The 12,857-nt window shown below is 54.2% G+C and overlaps 1 protein-coding gene across 1 annotated transcript in view; it reads left to right on the top strand.

Annotated features, from left to right (window-relative positions):
- SYT13 (synaptotagmin 13) overlaps positions 1–12,857 on the top strand; it is a 48,282-nt gene that overhangs the window by 21,783 nt on the left and 13,642 nt on the right. Inside the window, exons 2-3 of the mRNA XM_004708425.2 lie at positions 8,280–8,505; positions 11,701–11,835. Of these exons, the coding sequence (XP_004708482.1) occupies positions 8,280–8,505; positions 11,701–11,835 (361 nt within the window). The remainder of the gene's footprint in view (positions 1–8,279; positions 8,506–11,700; positions 11,836–12,857) is intronic.

The raw sequence follows: 12,857 nt of genomic DNA on the forward strand, positions 1-12,857 counted from the left end.
GGTGGGGGCAGGGGATGGGTTGTCTGCCCTGACAGGAAAACACTGGCGAGGCAGGTGGCAATATCTCCATGGGAATGGCTGATACAACTGCCCAAAGGCATGTGGCAGCCTCCACAGTGGGTCAGCCTGGACTAGAACCTCTTCCTAGCCAGCCATGGCTTTGAGCAAGAGGCTGGCCTCTGCGTTATCAGCTATAAAATGGGGTTGATATGAATAGTACTGAGTAGGATTCCTAATAGTGTGTGGAGTGATTATAAAGAGCCCTGGTAACTGAACGGTTAACCACTTGGCTGCAATCTGAAAGGTCAGTGATTCGAACCCACCCACCGCTTCCCCCAGAGAAAAGACCTGGGGATTGGCTCCTCTGGAGCTGACGGGCTAGGAAGCCCCTGGGTCGGTTCTGCTCTGTCGTGCAGTGTCTCTGTGAGTCAGACTTGACCTGGGGGCACTCACCACCACCTCTGCCCGCTGCATTCTGCCGTGGTGACCCTCTAGGGCCGAGAAGAACTGCCCCAAAGGGTTTCCGAGGCTGTCAACCTTCATGAACGCAGACTGCCAGATCCCCCTCCCACGGAGCAGCTGGTGTGTTTAAGGCCTGACCTTTCCGCTAGCAGCAGGGTGCTCTCGTCACTGCGTCACCAGGGGCCCTGGACAATAGTCCAGGTTCTTACAAGGGTGCAGGGAGCTCCGTCTGAACAGAGCAGCCCATCTTGCTGGCCACCTGTACTGGAAGAGCAGCACAGACCTCTCGCCTGGGCCTAATGCCTGCTGCAGCCGCTGTTCAGTGCCCTGAAGTGCGTTCTGCCTCACGGTGACCCGGCATACAGCAGAACAAAACATCGCCCAGCTCTGCGCCAGCCCCACCATCGTTCTCCTGGTTGAGCCCATCTTTGCGGTCACTGTGCCAATCCATCTCATTGAGGGTGTGTTAGGCCTGCTGACTAGAGGAACAAATCCAGACACACTTATATGTGTGTAAGAGAGAGCTTTATATCAAAGACCAATTGAGGAAGCATTCCAGCCCAGTCCAGATTAACTGCATAAGTCCGATATTAGCCCACGTGTCAGATCCTAGTCCATGAATTCCTCTTTAGACTCATGCAGTTACAAGCAAGGATGCGGAATGCAGGAAGATCACAGGCCGGTAGGTGAAAAGTCTTGTGGGTCCAGTGGCGGTGGAAGCATCTCAGGGCAGGCATGTGTCTCCACGTGACTCCTCCAGCTCTCTGAGTGGCTCCTCAGTGCTTGTCAATGTGACTTGTCAACCGGAAGGTGAGAGCAGAGTGAGAGAGGAAGTTCCCAGAATCCTCATGAGAAGCCACGCCCAAAGGGAGGCATCATGGGGCTGTGACCTGATTGACAAGCTAGACTCCACCCCTATACTTATTTATCAGGTTGACACGAAATTATGTAACCACCACGCAAGGCCTTCCTCATTTTCGCTGCCCTTTCACTTTACCAAGCATGATGTCCTTCTCTGGGGTCTGGTCTCCCTCATAGCGGGTCCAAAGTAGGTGAGATGAAGTCTTTCCATCCTTGCTTTAGGAGCACTCTGGCTGTACTTCTTCCCAGACACAATTGTACAATAGAGTTGTAACAGTGACTAACTTGTTCTCACCCTCACTGAGCTGATTCCCACTCAGAGCGACCCTGTAGGACAGTTTGTTAGTCTGGGTAGACTAGAGAAACAAATTCATAGACACTTATATAAGAAAGAGCTGTACATACAAGAGCAATTGAACATTGAGAAAACATCCAAGCCCAGTCCAGATCAAGTACATAAGTCCAGTATTACCCCATATGTCCAATACCAGTCTATAAAGTCCTCTTCAGACTCATGAAACACATGCAGTGATGCCGAATGCAGGACAATCACAGGCCAGTGGGTGGGAAGTCTTGTGGATCCAGTGGCAGTGGAAGCATCTCTGCCCTGGCAGGGGTCTCTACATGGCTCCTCCAGCTCAGGGCACTAGAGTAGTTCCATGTGTCTTGTGCTAAGGTGACCAGATTTTAACATTGGTAAAGCGGGACACCATTGACTGGGGTGGGGTGAGGGTCTTGAATAAAAATTTGATCTATATGGACCAAATAGACCATTCCCTAGCTTGTCGTGCATTCTTTCCAAAAATTGGGACTTTTTAAAACCCTTGCGCGGGATGTTTTAAATTGGGACTATCCCGCCAAAAACGGGACGTCTGGTCACCTTAGTCTCGTCATCTGCAATGTCTCCCAAGGTGTGAGAGCCTGCCCTGCCTCCAGCGAGCTAGTTATCTCCGTGGTGCCTCCAAATGAGGTCATCAAGCTGCGACCGATTGAGAGGCCGGACTCCACCCGTTCACTCTAAGTCTCAAAACTGACCACAGATTATGTCATTACCACAGACAGAGTAGAACTGGCCCTGGAAATTTCTGAGGCTGCAACTCTTAATAGGAGTAGAAAGCTCCATCTTCCCCCCCTTGGGGTGGCTTGGGGTTTTGAACTGCTGGATGTGTAGCCATTACACCATCAGGGCTTCTCTGTGAACCTGTTAGGCTACTTAGAAAACCAGGCAGTGCTGAGAATCATAAACACAGCTCCGTGCCCCCAACATCCTATTCTACTTTGCTGGCACTTCCTCTGAGCCTGGCAGAGCTGGGAGCTGTGGTCAGGCCCTGTCCGTTTGGAGATCTTTGCAGAGGAGACCTGTGGGCATCACCATCTCCGTCAGCCGCTTGGCCAAACCTCAGGAGCTGTAGCGTGGTTCCCGTCTGCGATGTGTTGGTTTACACATTGGATGGCGCACAATAGGAAGCCAGACTAGTGCCCACCCTCTGGGGCTCTGAAATGATGGGCACCTAAGGGTGGGGTGTAGTTGAGTGGCTGGTGTCTGCCAGAGGGTCTGGCTTTCCAGCCCGCAGTGGAGCATGCCCAGCCCAGCCCACCTGGCATTAGGGCACCAGACCATGTGACTGCTTTGCCAAAGGAATCATTGTTCCTACAGAATCATTGTTCTGCTTCTGGGTCGAAGTGAGTAGGCATCAGGTGGGTCCATGCAACTTGGCCCTCCTTTCCCATCAGCTGAAGAAAAGCCAGCGACCTCGTGAGAAGTTACAGCGGACAGCGGTTCAGCCACGGAGGGCTGTGGGCTGCTTGTTACATAGCAGCTGGCATTCCCTAACCAATACAAGGCTGCCAGCTGTGACTCAGGAGCCTCTGTGGCTAGTGGATTAGGCGTTGAGCTGCTAACCACAAGGTCAGCAGTTCAAAACCACCAGCCGCTCCTAGAGAAAGAGGAGGCTTTATGCTCCTGGAAAGAGTTACCGTCTGGGAAACCCACAGGGGCAGTTCTGCTCTGTCCTTCAGGGTCTCTATGAGTCGGAATCAACTTGATGACCATGAGTTTGGCTTTGGGTTGATGGCTTGCTGATGGGGAGGTTTCAGGCAGCTTGGGGTGGGGGACGGGACGGGGACAGAGAGTGGCAGCGTCTGATCCTGGGGGTCAGCTAAGAGATTTGACTGCTGTGACCCAGATTCCCCCCACCAGTTTGCTAGACAGTTGGGAAGACAGTGGGTCCCCTCGCTCAGATGCAGACTTAGCGAGCTGGTCCTTCCCTGGAAGCAAATGCCTGTCTCTCCATCAAGGGACTTGATGGAATGGATTGGATGCCTGGGGAGCCAACAGTGAGTGAGAAAGGAAACACTCATGTGTGTGTGTGTGTGTGTAAAGAGGAGATGGGTGGGAGGGCTCCGTACCAAGCCGTGTTCTGAGAACTACCTCAAGCCACAAAGTAAACAGGGGAAGCTCTCTCTGGCTGCAATGTAAGACGGTGTAGTAGAAACACAAGCAGCAGGGTCAGAGGCAAACATTCTCATGGAATTTTCCAGCCGAACTGGAGGTTTCAAGAAACATGGCCAGTGTTCCCAGATGCCTTCGAGGAGCATTGATCTCGTGACCAGTGGGTTCTAGATGCAGTGCTCTGGACAGGGAAGCTGGCTGCCTTCCACCTTACACCCACCCCAGGGCCTCAGACTCAGTGGATTGGAGAGAGGGTGTGTGTGTGTGTGTGTGTGTGTGAGAGAGAGAGAGAGAGAAAACGCCTGCACTTTGGACATGTTTTCAGAAGCGACTGGACCCCTAGAGAAAGACGTCATGGGTTGACACAGTGGTTGGAGCGTGACAATGACTGTGAGGGTGGCCCGGGGCCAGGCGGGCCTCTGTTCTGCTGTTCATAAGGGTCGATAGGAGTCGGAACAGATTTGGCGGCACCCAGCAGCAGCACGCATGTCTATTTTTATCATTTCCATTGCCCTGTAGTTTGCCTACGCTGACATGCGTGCTGTGCCTACGTCCTCCGTTTACAGCTCAATTGATCTTGATGAACAGTGTACCCTAGCCTGCAGCACACACTCTGATCAGGATCGCTTTTGTCGTCCCCCTCCCTGCCAGGACACACTTCTCCCTCGTGCCGCCTCTTCCTCTGTCCTCCTGGAAGCAGCCCCTGTTCTGCTTTCTGCCACCGCTGACCCACGGTGCCTGCCCTGGAGCCGCACAGAGAGGCTGATGAGTCGGACCCAGGGCCACACAGCAAGCAACCAGCAGAGCCTGGATTGGAACCAAACTGTCTTGTGTCAGAGCTCGGGCCCCTGTCTACCAGGCTGGATTTTGAACTTGTACACAAGGAGGCCTGGTGGTGTGAAGGTTCAGTGCCCCGTGACCTAACAAAGGCTCCTCAGTTGGTACCCACCCAAGGGGTCCCTGGAGAAAAGGCCTGGCACTCTGTCCCCGAGGATGACGACCACAGGGGCCCTACGGGCAGGGCACTCTGCCCAGGGGCCCGCTATGACAGCTGGCCCGGGGACACGCCATCGTAACCTGTACGTTATTGTGCATGATCACTGGTACACTCCCCTACGGAGTCCGAATCTGGCATCCCCTTGCCCTTCTCAGGGGAGCGTCACCGAGACCCCGCGGCGGTGGTCTGTGCTTGGCCTCGTCCACATTCTTCATGCTCAACCCTCCCTGCTCTGCCCTCTCCCTTACTTTTATAAGTCCACGTGGTAGAGTCCACCACCACCTACCCGTCTGTGAGATCGGTGTCCTGTGGCGGCACATGTGTGGCTGTGAGGTTGGGGGCTCTGCCTCTAAGTCAACAGTCCCTGTGCAAACAGGGGTCCCTGTGGGAGGACGGGCTTCGGCAGAACTTCCAGACTGAGATAGACTTGGAAGAAAGGCCTGGCAGTCTACTGAAAACAAGCCAAGGAGAACACCCTTGGACCCACAGCATTTCACCCATCGGCCCTCGTGCTGGGAGCCGAGTCCCCTGGGTTGGAAGATGTGGCACAGAAGCCGCAGCCTCGGGCTCCCATGAACCAGGCCATGTGTCCTCCTGTACCACATGAGGCCACGGGTGTCACTGGGGGCTGGGCGACACCCCGACAATGTCATAAGGGGCAATGCCACCTGTCCCCTTCACCCCTGTCCTGTCCAGGCACAGTGAGGCTGCCCCGAGAGGGACACCCCAGTGTGAGAACCCAGACGAGCAGATGGCCTTCAGGTGAAAAATTAATCCCAGCATGAAAGCGGTCGCCCAGCGGCTCTGGCGAGGTGAAGCATTTGTTGACAGATCATTAACGGCGGGATTAATTTCTGTTTTTCCAATCCCAGCCGGGAAGGGGAGTGCAGCATCTACCTGGCTCGTTGCTGCGGGCCTCACTCTGAACCTGGGACCTGGGCTGGAGGAGGATTCGGTAAATATTTGCACATGGAATGAAGGGCCAGTTCTCCCCCTGCCCCCCTGCCATCTGCCTCCTCCTGGGGCACCAGGAGGCCGAGCTGTAGCCCCTGTGCTGTTCTGTGTCAGGAGATGCCATCCAGCGAAGTGGAGGATGTGGCAGAAGTGAGCAAACCCTCACTGAACTGGCCAGGCCACTTGGTGAGGGTGGGAGGTTGTCCAAGAACTCACTCGTGGTTTTCCCACCCACCTGGACAGGTCATGCTGGGCACAGGTGCACTCTTAGCTGCTTGGGAGTCCCTTCTGCAGGGCTTCTGAGACAGTAAATCCCCACGAGAGCAGACCGCCTCGTCTTTCTCCTGGGGAGTGGCTAGTGGGTTTGAACCGCTGACCTTGTGGTGAGCAGCCCATGGCCCCTCGTCCATACCAAGCATGTTGTCCTCCTCCAGCAATGAACCCCTCCTGGTGAAGTCCCTGAGGGAGCCAGGCAGTGTTCTGTTAGGATCCATAAAGTGTTCCTTGACTGCGTCCCAGAAGTAGCTCACCAGTCTGCCTCATCTGGAAGCTCCACCGCAACATGTCCACGGGCAGGACACAGACAGCACGGCTTCCCGCCTCTCAGCAAAATGCAAACCACTGCCATGTTGGGACCGACTGACCGATTGCTAGGAGTGGGAGGCCAAGCAGGCAACCCCACTTGTTGATAACCTGCCCCTAGGGGACAGCTTCCCTTATGCACCCTGCCCCCTTGCCCACCTCCCCATCCCCAGGTCCTCTTCCCTGAGCTCCAGGGTCATTTATCAGAGAACCCAGCATTCCAAATCCTCCATGCAGGTGGGAGGCTTGAGCCCAGGTCTTCTGGTAGCATCTGTCCCCCACCCCACCCCCACCCCGGTTGCTCCACTCCCCCTCCATTCTCATCCTCCACCTGTTAGTCTCTGCGAACCTCCCACCCTCCCACCTGCCTCTGCACCCACGCTTGTCTCTTCTGCTGCCTGGGCGCGCAGGTGTAAGGACCTAGATGCATTTGAAAGATGTGTGCAGCCAGGTTGTGGAAAGGGGCTCAATAAGACGGACCTAGAGCGTGCGATTGGTCATCCACCGCGGCTTGCACTACTTGATGAGGCTCGTGTGCAGTTGTCAGGCCCCACGGTCGGCCTGGTCGGGGTGATACATCGTTCCCCACGGCAGGCAGCCACGGGAGGCCCAACATCTTAGTGAGAGACCGTAAGAAGAAACTACAGATAATTAAAGCTACCCGTCAGTGCAGACAGATGCCTTTGGTGAGGAGATGCAGAGAGGTCTGGGGCGGGCAATGGCACTCCATCCAAGGCAGTTTCTGGATCTCCTTGGCTGCTTGCTATGCATATAGGACCTCTGTTTGGGGATTGTGTTAGTCTGGGTGGACTAGAGAAACAAATCCACAGAAACTCATCTGTATATAAGAGAGAGTTTTATATAAAGGGCAAGTGTACGTTAAGAAAGCATCCCAACCCAGTGCTGTCCAAGCTTATAAGTCCAACATTAACCTATGTGTCCGACACTGATCTACAAAGTCCTCCTTTATCTCACAAAACACACTATGACGCCGACTGCAGGAGGAAAGCCGAATCAGTGAATGTATAAGCATCTCAGCCCTGGTAGGGGTCTCCACACGGCTGCTCCAGCACCCAGGGCTGCATCGGGGTAGGTCCATGTGGCTTCTTCTCAGGGATGTCTTGCAGGAAGTGAGCCTTGCCAGCTGAAGCAGGGAACTGGCTAAGGCAGCTGCACCCTGGTCTGACCATCAGACAGCAAGGGACCCGAGAACTAGAAAGGTGAGGCTCACGGAGCCATTTATCCCTCCACCCTTCAGTGAACCCCACATGTGTTTATCAGCCAGGTTGGCACAATAAGCCTTCACTGTCTCGATGCTCCTGGCTTCCAGGAACAAACCACCTCCTTCAGATGGGCTCACCCAGTAAGTTCAGGGCTGCTCCTGTGACTGCATGCAGAGCGAGGGGCGGATTCGGGTGGACTGGGTGCTTTCACATTCTCACCAGGGACGCGGGCTCCGCTGCCTCTGCTCCGATGTCCACTAGACATACTTCCTGTCTGGAAGAGTGGAGAACCTCTTCCTACGATGGGATGCAGGTCTTCCGTTCTAAGTTGGCTTCTCCGGGATAGGGACTGAGCCCTGTGGCAGAAGGGATGGGTGCTGGGAGGGGTGGATGGAGGAAGAGAGGAGAAGATGAGTCTCTGAAGAGACGGGCAGAGGAAGCAGAGATGGCAGCAAGGCTGGAGGGAGGCAGGGGTGGTGATGGGGTGGGTAAAGAGAGGGAGGGGTGCCTGGAGACATGGATAAAGCAAGGAGACATAAACAAAGGAGGGATGACTGAGTGGGCTGGACATCTTGGTGGCCATGGTGTGACTCCCGATGTTACAGAAGCTGGTGGCCCGGAGATGGCTTTTGGCTGTGTCTCTCCCAGTAGCCTCCCAGGAGAGGCCAAACCGTCACATCTCCCTTCGGTGGGGGAAACGCAGGCAGGGGGCCTCTTGGGGACTGATCACAATGATTTGGGTTTTCAGTTCAATGTGAAGAAATCCACAGAACCTGTCCAGCCCCGAAGCCTGCTCAAGTTCCCAGACATCTACGGACCCAAGCCGACTGTGACCGCCCCGGAGATCATCAACTACGCAGACTACACCCTGAGGACCACGGAGGAGGCGCCGGCACCACCCAGCCCCCAGGCTCCCAATGACAGTCGCCTCAAGAGGCAGGTCACGGAGGAGCTGTTCATCCTCCCCCAGAATGGTAGGGGTCTTCTGCAACTTCCTTCTTGCGGGGTGGGCCCCTTGGTCCCTTCCAAGGTTGGACCATCTCAGAGTCAACTGGATGCTATTGACTGGCACCCCCACCTAGCTACGACCTCCTGGCATGGAGGCAGTGCAGCCCAGTGGTGTCAGACCAAGTGGGGGTTGGTCTGGATGTGGACGGCTGAGGCCGGCTGAGAGCTGAGGGTGCTGGGAGCCAGGAAGCCCCTTCCACTTCTGATGCTGATGTGGTGGCCCTCTTGAGGTCTCTCCGCGTATCCCAGAGACCCTGTGGGCTCCTGTCCCCATTCTCTCGTGGATCACACCCCAGACGGACGGCCTGCTTCTTGCTTCCCTGCACAGAGAAGTCTTTCACCACGTGCTCTTGTTGGCTGCTTTCGAATTCGTTCTGACTGGCAGCAACTTTGTGTTTGTAGCCTAGACCTGTGCTCCGAGGCTTTTCGAGACGGTGGGCTGTCTTCTGAGGCACCTCTGGGTGGGTCCAAACGGTCAGCCTTTCAGTGAGTGGTCAAACCCTTAACTGTTTGTGCCACAGAGTGGGGGTGGGGGTGGGGGTGTCAGAATTGACCCAACAGCCAGCGAGTTTGATTTGGACCCGAGTCCTTTATATTTCTGCCCTCTCACGTCATTCTGGACATCAGCAAGATTTAAATGGCAGGGGCATCTGCTGTGGCTCCTGGATCACTTAGTTATCGAATTATGTTTGCCTCACGAGAACCTTCCGGATACTAGATTCCGGTTCAAGTGACAAGTAGAATGAGCAATATGTGTGGATGTTGTTGTTGATGTTCGGTGCCTCTAAGTCGGTTCTGACCCACAGCGAGCCTGTGCACAGCAGAAGGAAACGCTGCCCGGTCCGTCCTGCGCCCCCCTCACAATCGGTCTCGTGTGTGAGCCCATTGTTACGGCTTCCGTGTCACTCCATCTTATTGAAAGTCTTACTCTTTCTTCATTGGCCCGCTACTTTATGAAGCATGATGTCCATCTTCAGGGACTGGTCTGTCCTGACCACATGCCCAATGTGCATGAGATGAAGTCTCGCCACCTTTGTTCCTAACGAGTATTCTGACTGTACATCTGCCAAGACCGACTGGTTTGTCATTCTTCTTAAAGTCCATGGTATCTCCAATAGTCTTCGCCAGCACCATCAGTCAAATCCATAGATTCTCCTTCGGTCTTCCTTATTCGGTGTCCAACCTTCACATGCACAGGAGGTGATTGAGAACACCATGGCTTGGGTCAGGCTCACCTTCGTCCTCAAAGAAGCGTCCTTGCTTTTTGGCACCTTAACGAGGTCTTGTGCAGCAGATTTCCCCAAAGCAATGCACCATTAGCTCTCTTGACTGCAGCTTCCACGAGCATAGATTGTGGATCCAAGGGAAACGAAGGTCTTGACAACTTCCACCTTTTCTCCATTGATCGTGATGATGTTACCCATTGGCCCTGTGATGAGGACCTGGGTTTTCTTGCCATTGAGTTTGTTGCAGTCCCTACGGAAGGCTGCTTGACCTTGAGCCTTGATCTTATCAGCAAGTGTTCCGTGTCCGCCTCACGTTCAGCAAGCAAGGTTGTGGCATGGCCATATCAAAGGTTGTTAATAAGCCTTCCTCCAATCCTGATGCTACATTTTCTTCCTATACTCCAACTTCTCTGGTGATTTGCTCAGCAGACAGAGTGAATAAGTGTGGCGAGAGGATCCAAACCGGCACACACTTTTCCTGGTTTTAAATCGTGCAGGATTCCCACGTTCTGTTGCACAACTGCCTCTTGATCCGTGTGCGAGTTCTACAAGAGCACAGTGTTTCCTGGGATTCCTGTTCTTCTCAAGGTTATCCATACTTTATTATGGTCCACACAATCAAATGTCTTAGCATAGTTAACCAAACACAAGTAAACATCTTTCTGGTAGTCTCTGCCTTCAGCCAAGATTCAGCTGACATCAGCAATGATATCCCTTGTTTCACATCCTCTTCTGAATCTGGTGGAACTTCCACATTAAAGATAAAGTCACCATTCACTTGGCACGTATTTATTGAACAAGCAGTAAAGTCAATTCCACTAGCCGTGACCTTGCCCCCAGTATCTACGCCTGACTCATTCTGCAACATTCACCTCTAACCGCCGATTCCTGAGGAGCTGGAACGGTGCCATGTGGGAGAGGTGGGGCCAGAGATTGGCCAGGCAGAGTTTGCCTGCAGTGGGGTGACCAGAATCACCCAGGTCTTGAAGTTTCTGATCCTGTGCCCCAGTGCTGTTCTGACACAGATACCACCAGGGGGTGGCTTTAAGGAGCAGGACTTTACTTTCTCACAGTTTGGGAGGCTGACAGTCTCAGGCCGGCCATCCTTTCCTTCTCCGTCGTTCTTGGTGTTCCTTGACTTGTGAACCATCCTCTCCTGGTGTCTGTCTTCCTTGGGTGTGTGTCTCCGTGTCTCCTCTGGGTGTTTTTTGTTTTTAAATGACTCAGAAGCAAGTTGGCTTGCGGTGTACCCTATAATGGTATGATGTATTATCTTTAAGGGACTGCTTGACTAGGTTACAGTAGATTGCATTATGGAAAGTGATTGGGTGCCTTACGTGGTGTTAAAAGGATGATGACCTGATACCAGACGTGAGGTCATTGCATTACATTACATAGTTGGCAGGGAATCTGCTCTTCTCAAAGCCAATGGATTGACTCGTGTACAACTCCATGACAGCAACTAGACGAGCATTTGGCCATCCCCCTGAGAACCACAGGCTAGTCAAGTGAACGCAGACTTGTAATCATCAGCAATTCCCTTACGGGGAACGCTCATCAGGGGCCCGGCTCTGGGCTAAGTATTTTCCCTACTTAATTCTGTCGGTGACCACAGGAAGGAGAAATCACTATGAGCCCCGTTGAATAGATGAGGCTCAAAGGAGTTAAATAGCGTGTCCCAGGCCACCCGACTATTCTGCATCTGCTCATGTCTGACACCAAAGGCCATGTCTTGACCACCAGATTACAGTGGTTCCAAGTGGCACTGGCCGGGGGGGAGCACGTGTCCACCACGGCTTTTCCCCCAATCCCGGAAGCTCTGGGCTTGGATTTGTGGCACAGGGGGCAGAGAGGGGAATGGTGTGATCAGGGGAAACAGGACCCCAGCACCCCAATGTGTGGCCCTTTTGATAAGACCACTTTGCTTACCAACAGGCGTGGTGGAGGATGTCTGCGTCATTGAGACCTGGAACCCAGAGAAGGCTGCCAGCTGGAACCAGGCCCCCAAACTCCACTACTGCCTGGACTATGACCGGCAGAAGGCGGAACTGTTTGTGACTCGTCTGGAAGGTACCGCTCCGTTCTGATGTTCGTGGGCCATATGCGTCCCTCTCCCCTTGACCCAAACCACCCCAGCTCATCAGTGCTAGAACTGGTTCCTCTGAAGCTCCTTGGCGAGTTCTCTTGAGTGGGACACGTGTGGCCTCGGCTCTTCCCCTTCTCTCCTTGGGAAACTCCCTGGAGGAGCTAGTCACAAAAGCACCGAAGGACAGACGTGCTGATCCGTCCACATGGCGACTTGTTAGCCATGCTCAGGTTCAGGGCACACAGCCACATCCACGGGCAGCAGCCACGTGGTTCGCTTCCCTGTGGTGGCATAGTGAACACTTAAAGTGCCAGCAACAGGCGAGTCAATTCTGACTCACGTCGACACCCCCACCCCCGCCCCCCTGCATGCTAGAGCCTAGCCCCAGTTTCCAAGGCTGAGACCCATTGTCTGAGGGGCTTCGAGGTGGGTTCAAACCTTCACATAGTAGCTGAGCACTGGACTCTGCCCCACCCAGGGCCTCTTGTGCAGAACGAACGCGTTGGCGTATCAATGACAACAATACCCAGAGTGGCCAGCAGTTTGAGGCCACCTCAGAATCGTGAGGCTGGAAGGGCTCCAGGAGGCACCAAGTCTCATTTTTATTCTCTAAGGGAGCCAAGTGTGTGCTGACCTTGGCCTATGTAGCAGCCCCTAGGTCAAAATGTCTTGCTGAAGGGTGAGCCCGTTGACCTCTGGGGCAGCTGACACTGCTCCACGGGAGAGCTGACATTGTCCGTGGGGATTGACATTGGCCCATGGGCGAGCTGACATTGTCTGTGGGGATTGACAGTGGCCCACGGGGGAGCTGACGTTGTCTGTGGGGATTGACAGTGGCCCGTGGGAGAGCTGACATTGTCTGTGGGGATTGACATTGGCCCATGGGGGAGCTGATATTGTCCATGGGGTAGCTGATATTGTCTTGGGGATTGACAGTGGCCCACGGGGGAGCTGACGTTGTCTGTGGGGATTGACAGTGGCTCGTGGGGGAGCTGACATTGTGGGG

This window comes from Echinops telfairi, unplaced genomic scaffold (genome assembly GCF_000313985.2).
Source record: "Echinops telfairi isolate 266 unplaced genomic scaffold, ASM31398v2 ScPeMD7_60;HRSCAF=208, whole genome shotgun sequence".
Taxonomy (NCBI): Eukaryota; Metazoa; Chordata; class Mammalia; order Afrosoricida; family Tenrecidae; genus Echinops; species Echinops telfairi.